The sequence below is a fragment of the Passer domesticus genome, chromosome 8, assembly GCF_036417665.1.
Source record: "Passer domesticus isolate bPasDom1 chromosome 8, bPasDom1.hap1, whole genome shotgun sequence".
In the NCBI taxonomy this organism is placed as follows: Eukaryota; Metazoa; Chordata; class Aves; order Passeriformes; family Passeridae; genus Passer; species Passer domesticus.
In genome coordinates, this window is record NC_087481.1 from 49,898,288 (window position 1) to 49,915,420 (window position 17,133).

The 17,133-nt window shown below is 38.8% G+C and overlaps 1 protein-coding gene across 4 annotated transcripts in view; it reads left to right on the top strand.

Moving 5' to 3' along the window:
• Positions 1-16,936, top strand: part of VTI1A (vesicle transport through interaction with t-SNAREs 1A) — a 256,745-nt gene extending 239,809 nt beyond the window's left edge. For all 4 annotated transcript variants that reach the window (XM_064431322.1, XM_064431320.1, XM_064431323.1 and 1 more), the window contains one exon: positions 15,816-16,936. Coding sequence is in view for 2 of the 4 variants with exons in the window: in XM_064431320.1 (XP_064287390.1) it covers positions 15,816-15,909 (94 nt within the window). In the remaining 2 variants the exon portion in view is untranslated. The remainder of the gene's footprint in view (positions 1-15,815) is intronic.
• Positions 16,937-17,133: the final 197 nt, after the last annotated feature.

Genomic DNA, 17,133 nt, shown 5'->3' on the forward strand with positions numbered 1-17,133 from the left:
TTACACTCCTGCATTTTGCTGAAATAATTCTCCCATACTAACAATCTACATCTCATTTGTAGTAAAGTAGTTGTTTTCTACTGTGTTTCTCCTATCAAAAACGTTGCTAGAGCAAAGGCAGGTCCCTGTTTTTGTAACCCAAGTGTCTCTATTTTTAGTTTTAAGATGTTGGCTGCATCTCTCTCTCTTTAGTTTTAATTATATGTATATATTTATAGCTCTTGCTATTGGGAGAGAATTTCCTGCAAACAGATCCATTTCTGTGGTGCCCTGCTCCGACATGGAGTCCCTTGTGTTCCACCAAGAGGTTGCTCTAGAGTAAATGTCTGATTGTAGGATAAGCCTGGTGAACTGTAAACTTTATATTGCCTTCAGCACATAGTAGATTTGCATGTGCAGGAGATATTAGTGACTGGGCATCTGATACTTGGCAATGTCACATCTGAAGACGTGAGTGACAGCAGAGATGCAGCCCCAGCCCCAGTGTCCTACAGAGTCACTTCCTCTTTGGATAATTACATTCTCAGCTTTCTCTGCAATTTTAACTGTGGGGGAAGTATCTGTCCTCGCACCCTCATTTACAGAGGTGAGTCCTGTAACCATGCACCATTAAACAGCTGCCACATCTCAGCCAGAAGGACTTTTTACATGATGTTCATATCTGGTTTGCATTCTGAGCTGCGCAGATCAGCAGTAACGCTACGTGGGTATCTGGAAGCAGGATTTGACCTGTGCCTGGGTTCTGGTTCACATGCAGCAAGGAGCACTTGCTCAAATACTTTCAGGGACTTCAGCAGGAGTACTGGTATGCAGAATCAGGCCCCTAAGGATCCTTGGTAATGAAAGGTATCCTGTAACTGTAAGGTATTATTATGATGACTACTCTAGAGAACACAGAGGTATTGAAGTTGGCAAAATGAATTACAGAGTTAAATGTATAAGTAAACCAAGAAGCGACTGATGTTTTTTGCATAGTAATAATCTTCATAATAGCTTCATTTGCACAGTTATTTCATTTTAAACTTAAGGCACAGTTTTGAAGCACAACTCAGTGGAGATTTTTCCTGTAATCTATAAACTTTAATGAAAGCTAATTGGAGGACAAATTTTAATCTAATTAAAATGTGGCTGCATAAAACAGAAAGGATGAATGAAGTGAAATGCTCTATGGGGCACAGTTTTCAAACAATGACTACCCTGAATACTAAGTTAAATGAAGCTTTTGTAAAATGATGATCATGAACATTGCTAGCAACAGAACAACCTTGAGAAACTGCAAATGAAAGTTTTCATGTATTCAGTTTAAAAAGTGGACATTTGACTCACAACTGCATAAGGACTTTTTAAAAGAAAATAAAAAGCAACACAGTCTCATCTAAAAACATAACAAGTAAATTAGCCAAAGGTGTACATTCCGTCCAAGTTCTCATGATCAGCAGATGCAAATGTTTGCAGTGCGCCGATGAGTTATGAGCCCTAATGAGATTTCAATGCTGAGCAAACAATAAAAATTTATGCATTGCATAGTTTTAGTGGCCTTTGGCTTCATGGTTAGTGTTACACCCTTTCAACAGCTTCAGTAATATAATATCCAGCTGGCTTTGGAGGTAGGGAAAATTTTAGGGGTGAACTGAAATTGTGAGAAATAACGTGATTGATTGCTTTGTCAGAATAATGCATTTCCACGGTATAATTGTCCGTAGTAATCTCAGCCCGGGTATGGATACATAGGTTCTAGTTATGTTCAGACACAAATTTTGAAAGATTCAGGTGAAGAATGGCTTTTCCAGCATTTGAGCCAGACTGTTTCCTGTGCTGGGTACATGTCCAGGGGTCTCACAAACAGCCCCTCTAACAAGAACATTCCTGTCATAGTCTGGCAAACAGGAGAATTGAAAAGCTGCACTTTCCCCAACAACTGTCGTGTCTCAAGAAAAGAAGCGGAGGACAAGCACAAAAAGAAAGGCACAATAGATATTGAAATAAATGTATGTGGTGGAGAGTGGGGGGATGAACCAGGGAATTCAACTGGTGTAGTGTGAGAGTGAGCTCAAATGAGTTAAATTTAAAAGTCCCATTTGTGGGTTAGGCTGTTATGCATCCAGAACCTCCACCATAATGCTTGCCTGCATTACCCTACATAATATTAAAATCTTAGCGTGTGATTAATAGCAGATTCCCTGCATACGTGTCACAACACACATCTGCAGCAAATCTGCCAGTATATTTCTCTGCTAGTTTTACTTTGGGGCCATAAAGTAATTCCTGTTTTGTGAATGAGAATAAACCTATTATGCACTAGGTTAGCTACACCCAGTTTCTTCTCTTCAGGGAAAAAGAGCTGCTTATTTGATACAGCATCTCGAATTTCAGTGTTCAGAAGTGAATTTAAGCCTTGGCCAGATTTGCTTGAGCAAGCTGTTGGGATTTGCCTTCACCATTTCTTAGTTATGTGTTTTCCAAAACCTTCTGTGCAGAGTATTGAGAAACTTCTGGACAGCAGTAAACTAGTGGACTTAATTGCAAGGTGTTTATTGCTAAATTTGTTAATGAGTCAACATGCAAAAAAGATATATTTATCCCTGTTTCCTCTTAAAGTAGTAGTAAAAAATAACTTCAAAAAATCTTTTTCTTAAGCCGTTTGGTGATGCAGTTTTGCTGTTCACAAAAGCTCTTTTTCCCATCCACAAATAGCTACCTTTCCTTTTGCCCCAAGGGAACTAAGCATAGCTCAAATGAAGCTTAAAAAAAAAAAAAGGAGATTTTTCCCAGTTGTAACTCAAAGCCTCTGCATATTCACACATGCACACAAAGTAAAAAGGAAGATGCAGAAGCATTCCTCCAGTCTGCCCTCTGAAAAGTCCTGTCGACCTGTTTTGCTCCCCAAAATGAAAACAGAACCCCATGAAGACAACTTAAAGGACAACAAGAAAACATTAGGAAAGCAACATCTGTTTTGCATTCTTGGCATTGAGTCTGTCCTTGCAACACAGGGTCTGACACAGATGTACAGGGTTATGACACCACTGAGTACTGCTTGATTTTAAATGGTGTAACAGAGCAGAATCAGGGCACTGAGCTCTTACAGCTCTGTGCAGAGCTGTGGCACTTGATCTCCTTTGCAGATGTGGGACTCAAACCCCACTGAAGTTTTAGGCATCTTTCCATTGATTGATGTGGACTGTGGAGCAAGTCATATTCCTCCTCCAACCATTTAGAATTTATTATTGACTGGACTTTCTCATCGTGTGTGTTTTTTGCTGTCTGTGAAGTCTCATTGCCCCGGTGTGTTCCAGTCAGCTGCATTGCACATAGCCATGCTCACAGAAACTCTCAAATGATGCTACATAACTAGCCTTTGCAGTTTTTAAGTAAAATAAAATCATAGCAAGGAGAGAGGCATTTAAAGGTACTCAGAAAGACAAAAAGAGTTCTGATTTAATTGAAGAGAATCAATAATAATGTAAATTTGGGAAGCCAGAGTTGCCACGAGAGCAGCTGTCTCTCCATGACTGCTGGGATGGCACAAAGGGAGCACATCTTCCCCTGTTTGGTTGCCCGACCATAGTCGTAGCAAAGTTAGCTCACCTCAGCCCTGGCACGGCTTCAGGTGCCCGTGGAGCTGTGCCCGGTGGCGGTGCCACCGTGCAGTGTTTTCACCCGCCACTAGATGTCTGTGTGGGCTCTGAAACGTTCTCGAGGGGTGATGCCCCAGGTAAACACGACGGGCAAAACTGGACCACGGGCTGTGGGGCAGCCTTTTCGTTTGTGTTTATAATTGTAACAGCACTACTTTAATTAGGCCTGTGTTTTAAGCAACGTTTGCTGTCTAAAACTAAATTCCAGCCTTTCTCATTTGAGGCAGATAAGGTGTTTTTCTTGTCCACATCTGTGGAAGACTGTTTCCTTTCTGTTCATGTGAAGAACTGAAATGTATCTTAATGCTGTGAAAGTTTCGGAGGCAGTTGCTGAAATGTAAAGTAGGTTCATCTTCATTTTATTCTGAAATGATGAAATATCAAAATGTAGACTATATTTTCCATAAGTGAATTGGTACATACATCAACATATACATCAGCACTTCTGGGCTCATGGAGGAACGTGATGCATCAGATGTTAAGTTCAGTATATTAAAGGAAAACAAACAAGCAAACAAAAAAAAACCCTCTGGACCTGGGCACAGAAATCTATTTCCCAATTCTGTTTCTCCCACTGGCTGGCCGGGGCAGCTGCACCTGTGACCAGCTCTTCTGCAGATATCTCCTGAGAAAAATGCAAAAGTAATCAGCATATGTTTGCCTTTCATTTATCTCTGTCACCCGGGAATAAGATACAGATAGTATCAGGAGCAATGAAAGGTACATTCTGATATTATTTTCAAGTTTTTTTGTCTAGACAGAGAGGAGCAACCATTTGTATCTCTGTGGAACACACAGCCCCATTCCACACGCTCACATCCTAGGCTGAAGGCCAGAGGGAAGTAGTAGGCTGTCTATATTAAAAAAAAAAAGTTTAAAACCACCACCCACTCATCAGGTGACTGGAGACTGTGGTTGTAAAATATGCTGCAGGCAGAAGTTCTGAAAAATCCCAGAAAGTGTTGAAAACATCTCTAAACAAGGTATTTTTCTCCTGCACCTTTCTTGCTAAAGGTCCCAATTGCTGCCAAGAAAGCTAGTGAGAATGTTAGCTGCCAAATAAAAAATTTATGACAGTGTTTGGCAAAGGATTGTATCACTGCTTGTTTTATACATTTCCACAAGTCTCTTGAAGGGCTGTTGGACACATACAGCTCAGTGATCACTATGCTTTATCTGTTCTTTAATATATTAAAAAAACAAGTTCCAATAAAGTATGATTTAAAGAATAGATTTTTTTCCTTTTGATACCCTCCTATAAGTACTTGCTTTGGTGAGAATACAATTTCTAAACAATATTCCATTAATTAAAATTGTTTTAAAAGCCCTTTACCTGACAAAGTTACCTGTACATAGTAAAAATACATGAATTTTTCAATTAAAAATGTATTGCTTTTGGAATTGTGCTTTTTATATGTAGGAGTCTGGGCCAATAAACTGTCTGTTAAAACATAAAGAAGTCTATTCAGTCAAAGTTGTGGCTGCCATTTACGTTTCAAAACCCAAGAAAATTATGTGTTTCTATTGCATTTCTCACCAAAATCAATTAGGTTTTTGGCTCTATCATTAAATTAATGCTGGGGAGAAAATTGTTGAAGTGGATTTAGCAGAAGAAAATATATGTTTGAATACAGGGTTATAAGCACACTGACAATAATTATTAAGCCAGCCGATGCTGAAGCAACACCCTTAAAAATATTTTCCTCCACTGAAGAAACAAAATGGTCTGTCTCTGTCTTCTCAAACCCGTTATCAGATTAGGCTTCCAGCTGATAATTAGTGCTGTTTAACACAGATCTCATTGCTGGGAAATCTCAAAGCCTGAGCGTTTTACTTTTTCTCATTATCATGTGCTGCTGGAGGTGGGAGCTCAGGAGCATGGAGCTGTACCCCCCTGCACCGTTTTGTCAGGAGACAAAGAGCCTCCTCTTCTCTCTGGTGGCCAGGAGGTGGTGGGACACGGCTCTGGCTTGCTGTCCCTTTCCAAGGGGACAACCAGAGCAGTCCCCAAGCTGCCCCAGGGCCCCACAGCTCTGTGCCTTCATGGCACAGCAAATACTCTTGTGCAGCCAACAGCACTACAGCTGCTGAATGCCTTGGGTATGCTTGTGCATTTCATGGTGTTTGATATAAAGTACTCAAGACAGACCAGCATTAAGAGGATTATTTCAGACAGCATTAGGAGTTAATTTACAGAAGATTAGCTCTAAATCAGGCAGATATCATAAGCAAATTAGCATCAGTTGTAAGAGATTCAGAATCAAAATGTGTGGTGGTTCTAGTTTTTCCCTGCATGTGCTTAGTGGAAGAGTAGTATCTTTATTAGTTTCCCCCACTAAGGTGTTACATCTCAAATAGCGAAGAACAGGTATACTTTTTTTTCCTACATGTGCACTATTTATTATGATGCTGTTTATTGGCAGTGAAACTGCTTACCTCCAAATACCCTTCCTCTGCTGAATATTTTATATCTCATGCCATTTCTTCATTGAGTAATGTTTTGTTTGGCCCTAGAAATGATGTCTCTGTGGTGTGTTACAATATTTTAAATAGGTAATATGGAGCTTTACTTCTGAGTAATACAGTTAATCCTTTTTTTTTCTGTTAAAATGAGTCACATTCTAATGCCAACTCATAAAAATAAAGGAGTGTATAAAATGCTACATACCAGAGTGAAGATTATAGGTACTTAAAAATAGCTTCCTTAATATTTAAGCTTGTAAATTATAAATTTATTTTATTTCCACAGCAGTGATGGTTAATTTGTATTAAAAAGCAGATTCTGTTTTTCAATCAATTTTCCAGACAATTTTTGTAGCTGCAGACATACAGATGTGTGCACCTATCCCATCCCTTCTCAGTATGGCAGTTTTGGGAACACTTGCCCAATTAGTAGAGAAGATGATGAAATGGATTGGGCCATGATATTAAAGCCTGTGCCCTGCGTTGTCCTTGAGATTCTGAAAGTTTTGAAGTCTACAAATGGGATTCCCATCTTTGGAGAAATTTGTGTTCTGCTGTCCAAGAGATTAAACTGCTTAGTCTTCAGTGTGCTCCTTAACACTTGGGGTTTTAACAGAGGAGGGGAGTCTGGGCAGTGTTTTTTACAATTTTTTCCCTCTCTTGATGGACCAAATTCCTCTTGACAAGGTTGGCCTGAGGTCATGAATGTCTCCCTGCCTTCTATGAGGCAGGAATCTCTGTGCCTTCCAGGAGATCATGAAGACTTACACCCACCCTAAGCCAGTTGGGCTTGCAGGTCCCTCTGGTTGCAAGACCTGCGAGGGGCTCTTGCACTGTGACTTTGTGCCCTGTGGTTTTACCGAATATTTGGAAGCTCGGACGTGGTTGTTAAACTGAGGGGTCTGAGGTCATGACAAAGTAGAGGCTTCTCTGCTCCCCTAATAGAAATACTGTAACATGCTGAAAAGAAAATACTTTCATAGTGGCAAGTATCTCCTGACAACTAATTTGATAGTTCTCTATCAGGTAAACCATTTGTGAATACATCGATTCTTTTTATTTTTCACTGTTCTGTCTTCACTGTTCCCAGGTTTTCTCTGAACCGGTTGGGCAAAAATTGATTTTTATTTGTTCCACTGGCCTTGTGGAAAATTAGCTTATGAACTGGTTTTTATAGGAAGACTCAAAGCACAGAAAAGGTTGAAAAATAAGCCTATAGCAGTCAAAATTGTTGTCTGAAATGTCTTCAGACTGGAAGGCTGAATTTATTGCTCAAAACAAGTGCTAGCATTGTGGAGGTGTGCAGTCCTGCTCATTATCACTGGAAAAGGGGGAACCAAAAAGCACAGTAAAAAATTAAATTTTAATAATGCTCGTGATATTTTCTAAATCCTTCTTGACAGAAAGATTCTCATTATTTTTATCTGTCTCAGAGTAGGCTCTTTTAATGCCATCTCACAAATGGCCTTAGCCATGATTGTTTTCCTTTCTTTTATAGCATTTGAAAAAAAATGAATATATACCAAAAAAAATTCTATTCTATCATTCAAGAAGTGCCATGAAATGGTAACATTTTGGATAGCAGATCTTCAGGAACAATTGCTGCAGATGCCTTCAGGTTTTTACAAAAGAGGTCAACATTGTTAAGACAATTGTAGGAAACTTGCCATACAAAAAGATGCCCAGTCAAATATTGTGTAATCAGAAGAAAATAATGCAAGAAAAGTGTGTGTGTCCAGTCTCCAGCTTTGTCACACCTAAAACCTGTAGATTAGTCATTAATTAAATTGAGGCAGGGTGAAAGACATTACTCCCTTTCATCTGTTTAAGATACATCTTTTAGTGGCTTCTAATGATTATGGAAGTTGATAAGATGCAGACTTTTGACATTTTTGTTTTCTTTAAATTGCACAGAATGTAAATTTAACTATATTTATCATAAAAGCCAATATGAGATCTTGTACGTTCTTGTCATTTTATAGCTTGCATACATTTCTTCTGCTGGAGAAATAATTGCTTTAGCTTTGAGTGCTGACGAGGGGGTTGGGGCTTTTTTTTTCCTATTAACTGTTTGGGGACCAGGGTTTCATGTACCCTACGTGCTGAAGAATGCCATTGCACCAACAGCTGGGCTATCCACCCTCCCTCTGAGCTCTTGCTAAAGCTCTTGTAATGTTTGCTGAGGCCTATGGTTCTTAGTCATGCTCAGGTGACTAAATGTGTGATTTGTTCTTCTTGATACTTCAGTACCCTGAGAAAGGCTGGTTGGAGATTAAGACAACCTTGACTCCTTCCACTTGCAGTTGCCACTGTGCATGTGATCATCTCTTAGACTTGCCAAAGGGATCTGGTGTTGCCTGTGCTTTGAATGAAATGAGCTAGTCCCTCTCCCGTTTTGGTGAGTGGATTTGTGTGGCCCCAGAAGCCCCACTGTGCCTCCTAGTGACAGTCATAACCTGATGGATTCCCTCTGTGGAAGGAGTGGACATGGAGATGGCAGAAAGCTGAAGTTGCATCAAAACCATGTAGAGAAAAGTTCCATGCCTCAGGAGCAGAAGGATACTTCCCATCCTTCAGAAATGCCTTCTCATGTGTTTTTAAAATAAGCAATTAATAAAATCTGGCTAGTACAAGATTTTCAGCACCCTTCAATTTTGTGTTTTGACCTTCAGTTCCACATCTATGGGGTCCTTAATCAGGATTTCTCAGTTACCATGTTTGATTTCTAATCATTCCTGTAGATCTGTCTCCTTCCCAGGCCAGTCCCCTCTCCCTCCCCACACACACCCCACTAATCACTTGGGTACAATTTTCATTTCCTGAGACTGCCAGCTCCTTGAGAGAAAGCCCATGCAAGCCATGATAACCCTGATGGCTACCAAATAACACTATACTCCAATGCTGTTCATTTGGAATGTGTTGCAAGATTTCTATTATTAATTAAATCTCTCCATAAGTATTTTAGCTATAAGATATAATCAAAATAATTTTACATTTTAATCTATGGGAAGGTTGCCAGAAGGTGACACAGCAAGGTAAAAACATAGTTGAGTCAAGGAAGGCCAATGTGTTTCAGCAGGTATTCAGCCAAGAGAGGGATATCCATTCTTTTACTCCTTCAGAAAAACTGTCAAAGGCAAAGTATATTTGCTTCTGGTCAAAAATTAATGTGCAAATATAGGATCCATTAAAAAGAGATGATGGATCAAGGTCCTTACTGGCTAATCATTGATTAGCATCTTCTGCTTCACTGGTGAGTTTCATCTCTGCAATATTTCTGATTGATGGGAGATTACACACACTTCACAATATGCTAGCCCCTTTCTGTATGATTTTGCCTTCAGAGCTAGCAAGTTTTCTTGCCTGAGCCTCATTTTCAAGCTTTTAGAGATATTCATTCCTATGTTGTAGGCACGTAACCTAGCTGACCAGCACTGCTGGTCAGGAGAAAGAGAGGGCAGTTCAGAGCAGGACTTGAGCTTATATACAGGGAGCTGAGAGAGATTAGCTAGATATAATTTAGATGTTTAAAGTGGGATAGTGTGACTACTTCCCTGCACCTGTTATTACATGACTCATTCTTTCATTCAGGGCCCAGGTGGAAACACATTGATGTGGTTTGAGTGTAATATTATAACTAGAGATTGGTATCCATGTTATTACAAGTAGACAGCCCCAGTCCTTAAGACTGAACTTTAAAGCTAGAGGACACAGTACTGCACAATTCCTCTGTCCTATCAAGAAAATCGTAGGTGTCCTGTATGGCCTGACTCTTTCAATAAATACTGCTAGAAAATCAGCTAGAAAAAGCCCATCCTTTCTTAATCACCAGCCCTCTGTTTTTGAGGGCTTCATTTTGTTATCTGCTCTGTTTTGAGCAATTTTTATTTTTTCCCAAGTTCTTACAAAGAGGCACCTTTGGCAAGGAATTCAGGGAACATGGAAGAGGTTCTGCTAGGAACAGTCTGCAGACTGAAGGTGGACCTCAGGAAGTGTGATCTTTTTGTCCCCGTAAGCCATGAGGGGGTCCCATCACCTCTCCACCACCCCCAAAGCCTTTTCACATCTAAATATACAATGTCAATTACAATGTAATTAGATCTTATGGCTTGAGAACATAAAGGCATAGACATATTTTCAGAGTCTGTGGTGGGGAAGAGGAAAAAACCTTGAGTGTTTTCCAAATTCCTCACTTTTCCCATGGTCAGCTAGAAGAGGCTCAAGGAGTCATATGTAAGTTGTGCAGATATTTTTTTTCACTGGTATTTCTGTTTGCTAATTTCAGTCGTTAATGATGAAAAATGTCTCAAGTCAGATACTTCCAGCCAGCTGTAATTCTGCTAGGCAATGTTCTCTTACTCTTTTATTACAGTAGGTTGCCATGTCTTTATGTTTTTGCCACAGCCTGTCTCATTCTTTTCAGTTGCTTTTATTTAAGAAAAGCATTCTTAAACCTGAAGATGTGAATGATTGAACAGCCCCCAGACACCCTGAACTTGAGATTTATCATTATGTATCTAAGGCTTTGCTTTACCAATCATAACATTTTATTCCCCTGTGTGAGGTTTAGTGCTTCCATTTGAAAACTCATCGTAACAAGGATGTCCTTATATATAGTAATAATTGTGTCTGTCCAGAAGCTATGTGACTATAGCTATATTACTTTAAATGCACATTTAATTTTGCCTGGTATGTTTTTGCCTATTTGACTAGACCCACACTTAGTGTTTGTTTGAATCTGCTGATTTGCACATGAATATTGGACACTTAAAAATCTCTTGCCACTGATTTGCATGCACCGATTTTCTTTCATGTTAGCAAAAACTGCCAATCATAAATAAAAGGACACAAAAAATGCAATAGCCAAGTATTCAGAGTGACCATTTAAGATGTGATTTGTATACAGAGCAAGCCTTTCTGTCCAGTAAACTGATAGGAATCACTTCTAGTTAAATCATAAATACATATTACAGTGAAACACTGTTGGACAGTGCTCTGTCATCAATCAGTCTGTGGTCTTGAGGACACTATTTTTCAAGATGCCTCCTTTAAGAATAAAGCCCTGTGTTGTAATGAATGTGTGCTAACTGATCCCCCAAGCCATTTGTTTGGTTTTGGTTTGGGTTTTTTTTAATTTGTATCAGTGTCAGAGTTGAGCTTCTGTAGGAAATTTTTTGCAGTATTTTATTTGTAGTCCTCAAGTTAAGGACATACTCTTTATGCACCCAGAGTCTGCACCGGCTCGTTTATATCCTGCATTTTGTTAACATGTTACCGTGATTGCTGATTTTCATGACAATTGTTATTGTACCATCAGTGCTTAATGGCAAGGCATCATTATTCAATGCTGGTCAATCAGGCACTAAGACATGTGCAAGACATCAGGCTGAACCCATATAGATGTCGTGCACTCCCCTGCTAATGAATGCAGTTTCAAAAAAAGGTTTAAACACGGTTGGCATCCTTAATGTAAGGTTTGCAAAAGCTTATTTGGGAGCTGCTTTGTGTTTATACGGAGCAGATCTAAACATGGCACAAACAGAGTTAGACCCATTGTGTGCGTGTGTGTGTGAAGCTACGGACAGGCGCGAATCCTTTGGGGGTTTGAAATGTGGAAAGGCAGCACAATTTCTGCCAGGGCAGCAGTGAGGGGAACGGATTTTCCAGGAACATCAGTGTTTGGTAGTGCATGTGGGATCTCTTCTGCAGAGGGGTGGTTGCCCTGTGCAGCAGGGAGGTGATCCTCAAAAGCGGATGGCGTCCTGAATTTGGCACTGGCTGGAGGCACCCTCCAGCACAGCAGTGGTTGGAGATTAGGGACTGTGACCAGAAGCCAGGATAAAGGGTCAGGCATCTGGAAAGGTGGAGCAGAAGGAAACTCGAGAGGAGAGGGATGTGCTTTCTGCAGTGTTAGTCCAGAGTGCGCCTCCAGTGCGTCAGTTAACGTTACCCCTGCATCTGCTTTAGTTACGGTTTCTGTGTGGTTTTGCACCCAAATATTTCAGGCTGCTGTTCATAATAAACTAGATGGAGCCTGGTTTAAAAGCACAGATTTTTTGTCTCTTCTAACTCAAAGTAGAATGAGCCCTTGTGCTCCTAGAGCCTGGAGTATGAAAGGAACTGTAGACACTGGCTGTTAAGGAGCTCCCGCACAGGGCTCAAACAGAACTTGGTGTGAACTCAGTGCCTTAGCTGCATCAACTAAATGGTTAAATCATCTCATATCAACAGCACTGTGATTCATAATGTAAACTTGAGGAATCCTTGATGTTTCAGTCACACATTCCTCTTAATTTGGCCATGCATTCTTTTAAAGCTACAGTGTGCTAACTTAATAAAATGCAGCATGCAAATGCACAAGTTTTTGCCTTCAGGCATTTTAGCCATGGATGTTTCAATGGGTGTCTTCTTTCAAGTATATATTCTTTCCTAAATTATTTACCCTGTAAACATGCTTTGCATTTTCAAAGAAAAATCTGGGCTTCCTCATTCACCAGATTTTGTTGAATTTAAGGTGTAATAGAGATAAAAGAGTATCATCTGCTTCTTGTGAGCATGTTAGCCTTTGGGATTTTTTTGTAGCTAGCGTTAGGCCCCATTTTCTTCTCCTTTGGTATTATCACTCCCTCCCCCACTTAAATTCCTTGATGCTTTGCCTAGAGCAATACCCACTGGCAGTGTCTGGCTGTGACAGTACTATAGGCTTCCCTACAGATGGGTCCTGCCAATGCCAACCATTGTTCTACAACTGTGAGCTGGCTTGACTGTCTTGGATCACTCAAAACCCCCTTTCCTTTTTTCTTTACTCTAAAGGGTCGTCCTTGCCTGTTGACTTTGAGATCTGAAATGTGCTGACACCCAGAACTTGTGTTCTCTGTCTTAGCAGCAGCTCCCAGACTCGGATTTCAACAGGCACCACTGAGTCCTCCTTGGGACTGTCCTGCTGCTGCCAAACAGCTCTGTCATTCTCCTCCCAGCCCCATCCTTTGGACAGTATGCAGTTAGCTTAATTTTACTTGCTCACTTGAAAGGAAAACAGTAAAACTCAATGTTATTCTTTTTTTAAAGATATAAAATTAATCTTTAACTGTGGGCTTGAATATTAAAAGTATATAATGCTTCAGTGTAGGAATCTGTTGATAACATCCATCCTATTTCATGATTAATTTGTTCCTTTTAATATGATATTCTTTTGCTGCACTGTGCAGACTAATTCAGATTCCTAGAAATTGAACTTTGATATGTATTTCCTATATTCACACCGTAAGTGAACCTTCAATTAGCAGATACAGGTGGTGGCTTGCCTCACTCAGTGTTTTCTTGAAAAGGATTTTAGAGACATGGACACTGATTAAATAATCTTGCAATCAGGTGTGTACTGACAGGGTATTAAAAATAAAGCATTTGGGGGACTTCATGCTTCTTTTTTATTTTTCTTTAGTTTTGCTTCTCAGACGATGGAATAATTTTTTTCGGTGGGCCAGAGATAGGAGGAGTTGATTTAAGCACTCAGTATGTTATGTATGCCTTTGCCTAACTATGTGTTAGATTAAGCGAGTTTCACTCACAGTTAATCCTTTGTAAATTAGCATTATGGATGCCTTGGGGCCCACATCCCACAAATAAAATGGTTGTCAAGCCAGCTGCACTGTGTATTACTTAAGGCTGAATGTTTTAAGAGTTTTCATGCTTTTAATCTATTTCACTGCTGAGTTTCAATTTTGCTCAGTGTCCTTTCAGGAGTGATGAGGGCGAGTGAGTAAATATATATTCTGGTTTTCATGCATTTGCCTGGGCAAATCGTTTGTTATCAGGTGCTTGGCAGAGAATGTCACACCCCACCACAAAAGAGAAGCTTGTAAGTTCAGGTGTTAAATTGAAGTGCAAACCAACAAGAACCAAAAGCCCTTAATTAGCTTTATTTTGTTAGCCTGCTACACTTTTTTTTTTAGGGAAAAAAAGAGTGAGAAACATCCCTCCCTCCTCCTCATCCTTTTGGCAGAGTAAATATTGCCTGTTAAGTTTGAATTAGCTGTCATCGCGAAAGAATTAATGCTGTGGTTGAGCCTTTCTAGTGAGGAAGGGAAAAATAAACGAGACAGATCTTAGTTCAGCTTTAAGTGATAAATGAGGACAAAGCAGCCCATTCATCTCCTGCTAGGAAAGTGGACACAAACACTAAAGCAGTTTTGCGGAAGACGTGTCAGCAAATGTGATCATTTTGTAACCTGTCAGGAGGATAGAGAGCTAGTCCTTTTAGAGTGTCACAGGGGAGGGTGTCTGTCTGATGTGACAGTTTTCATCCATCCATTTACTGCTTTTCCTTTAGGTGGGGGGTAAGCAAGGAGAGAGCTGGAGTTGGTTAAAACTGCATTTTTCTTTACACTTTCCAGTATAATTTATATGTATATCCACCCGCATCCAAATGAAAAACATTTACCAAGAAAAACTCCCCTCTGCTCTCTGGAGTTTCTTCGCTCTTTCACTGCGTGAAATATGCTCATTTTAACACATTACACTCCCTGTCTTCAAGTTGTACTTGGTTTGATGTTTCACAAAACACAGTTTTACCTCTTCATACCATTGTTGCTTCTTGCAGACTTTGTTTTGTTTTGTTTTGCAGAAGCATGAGAAAAAATATATAACTTGGGGTGCTTTTATTGCACTTCGTTGTTGGGATTTTTTTGCTATACCTCTTCAATTCTGATTATAACCTTCATGTACAAGTATATTTTGCAAAAGTCCCTATTTATGAAGAGCCTGTGAAAATATTCTTCCTTCTCTGTGAAAATGGAATAACAAACAGTGAATTCTTACAATCCAAAATCCTCCCGTAAAATGCCTAAAATGCTACTGTTTCTTGATTTAGTAATTTTGATTGATCTATTAATTTTAGGAAAAATCTGAAGTGATGTGTTGGCTGATTTTAGAAGCAGGAATTTCTCCCCAAAAATAGTGGAAAAATATTAGGACTTTCTACTTCTGGCATCTTTTTATTTTCACTAATCTTCATTTTTTTCATACTACACAGAAATGTAACATTGCCTATTACCATAAGTAAAGGTATGCTACAGAGACAAGAGATGCTTTTACAACATAAGCTTCACAGTTTGACACTTGCTTCTTTATATCATCCTTTTCTTCAAAACTATCTTTTGTACTTTTCCCTTGGTATTTTAGTACAAGTGAGTGTCTCATTGACATGTGTTTCCTTGAAATCTTGTTCCTTAATAGTAAAATCCCTTGAAAATTAATAAATTGTTTCTTTTCAGATTAAAACTACTGAAGATTTCAGAATTATTTTTAAAAATATAAAGATATTTACTATTACAGACCACCCTGCTTGGATTGCATTGACTCAACACTATTATTTTTCATTTGCTCTTAGAAGGTTAATAAATTGGAATATAATTTATTTAATTTATTCTAATACGTATATAAATTTATGTATAATTCAGAAAGTTCTTCTTCTTTCTTGAATACAAAAGTTAGATTTAATAGCCACATAAATATATGGTTGAAAGCACTGGAAATTGGGATAAGTAAAAAATAGTCAAGATACACAAAATAGTAGAGGGAATATTGAATTGTGGCGATATGTCTTTTCTCCAGTTCTTTTGTAACTTCATTTTATAATTTTTATATCTATTCTGATGTTTTGATTTATTTTGTTTTATTCACTGCAATTTTTTTGTCTCTTCTGCTTTTTTCCAGGATCATCCAAAACCGGATTTTGATCGTTGTGCTGGCAGTCATCATCATCTTCACCACCATGATGGCTATTTATTTTTCTGTCAGGGGACGCTGATATCTTTGTTCTTCACTAAACAGCAACAAACTGCTTGTTCTGAGTAATTAAGACAAAGTGGTCACATGAATCATTCTCTTGCACTGACAGAGTCTCCCTCTCTTTTCCACTCTTCAACTCAGGTGCAAGTGGTGTAAAATATTTTGTATTATTGATGGCATAGTTGATGGCATGTGGGGCTGTTTTTTTCTTACATATTTGTCCTTATCTGAGTGTTTTCAGGATTTTAATATTTGTTGGAGTGATGGCTTGTTCTGTTATAAAAAGAATTAATGTGTATCGAATTCACCCACAGCCAATTAGCCTGTAAGTTGCCAGAGTTTCATGAGGGAAGAGGGGGTTTTGCACTTTTCTTGTGCTGTGCAGGGTGTATGAATATCAAACATTATCTGACCTTCTGTAATTTAGAATATAAGTAAAGCAGAGACCAAATGATGTGGAAAGTGAACCTGTCTCCTGTGGCTAACTCCCAATCACGCATTATCATAGTAGATGTAATCTGGTTAAGAACAGTAGCTAGTTTTAAAAAGGGAGCAACCTTAGGATGGTGTTTAATGTATGATGTAAATCCAAAACTCAATTTAACAATTTTTTGTTTAAAGTTAGGCTTTCTTTTCTGCTTATTCCAAGTAATTCCACTTTCATCAAGATCATGAAAACGCATCACTTACCTAAAATGTAGTTGTGCCTACAGCCCATCTGCTGAATCTCTTTTAAATCTTCCAGTGTTGATATATGTACTGATAAGCATTACACACTAGGCCCTTAATGAAGATATTTAAAGATACTTATCTATTTGTTGCCGATTGAAAAGAGATCTTAAGTAATAGTTCAGCAACAAATGTGTGATTAAGAGTGCATTAAACAATCTAGATTTTTAATACTGGCCTGACTATGTTGAGACTGCATGTTGGAGTATTTTGAGTGTATTAAATTCTGATGTGATATTCCCCTTTTTAAACAGAAACTGTAAAAATGTTAATTTATATATGCTTTTAGCTGATATAATATATCATAGTTTCATCTACCTGTGTGTAAATAAGCTGTTTCTCTTTTCCTATTGGCTGTGCTTCTCCTTTAGACAGGTTGAGGTCATTTGGCTTATATTTAAGTTTGCAGCTCCAACAAAGGTCTATCACTGGTGATATGATAAAGTTCATATTTTTATAATAACTTTAAAATTAATTATTTGCAATCCCTTACAAATATTGCAAATGAAGAGGA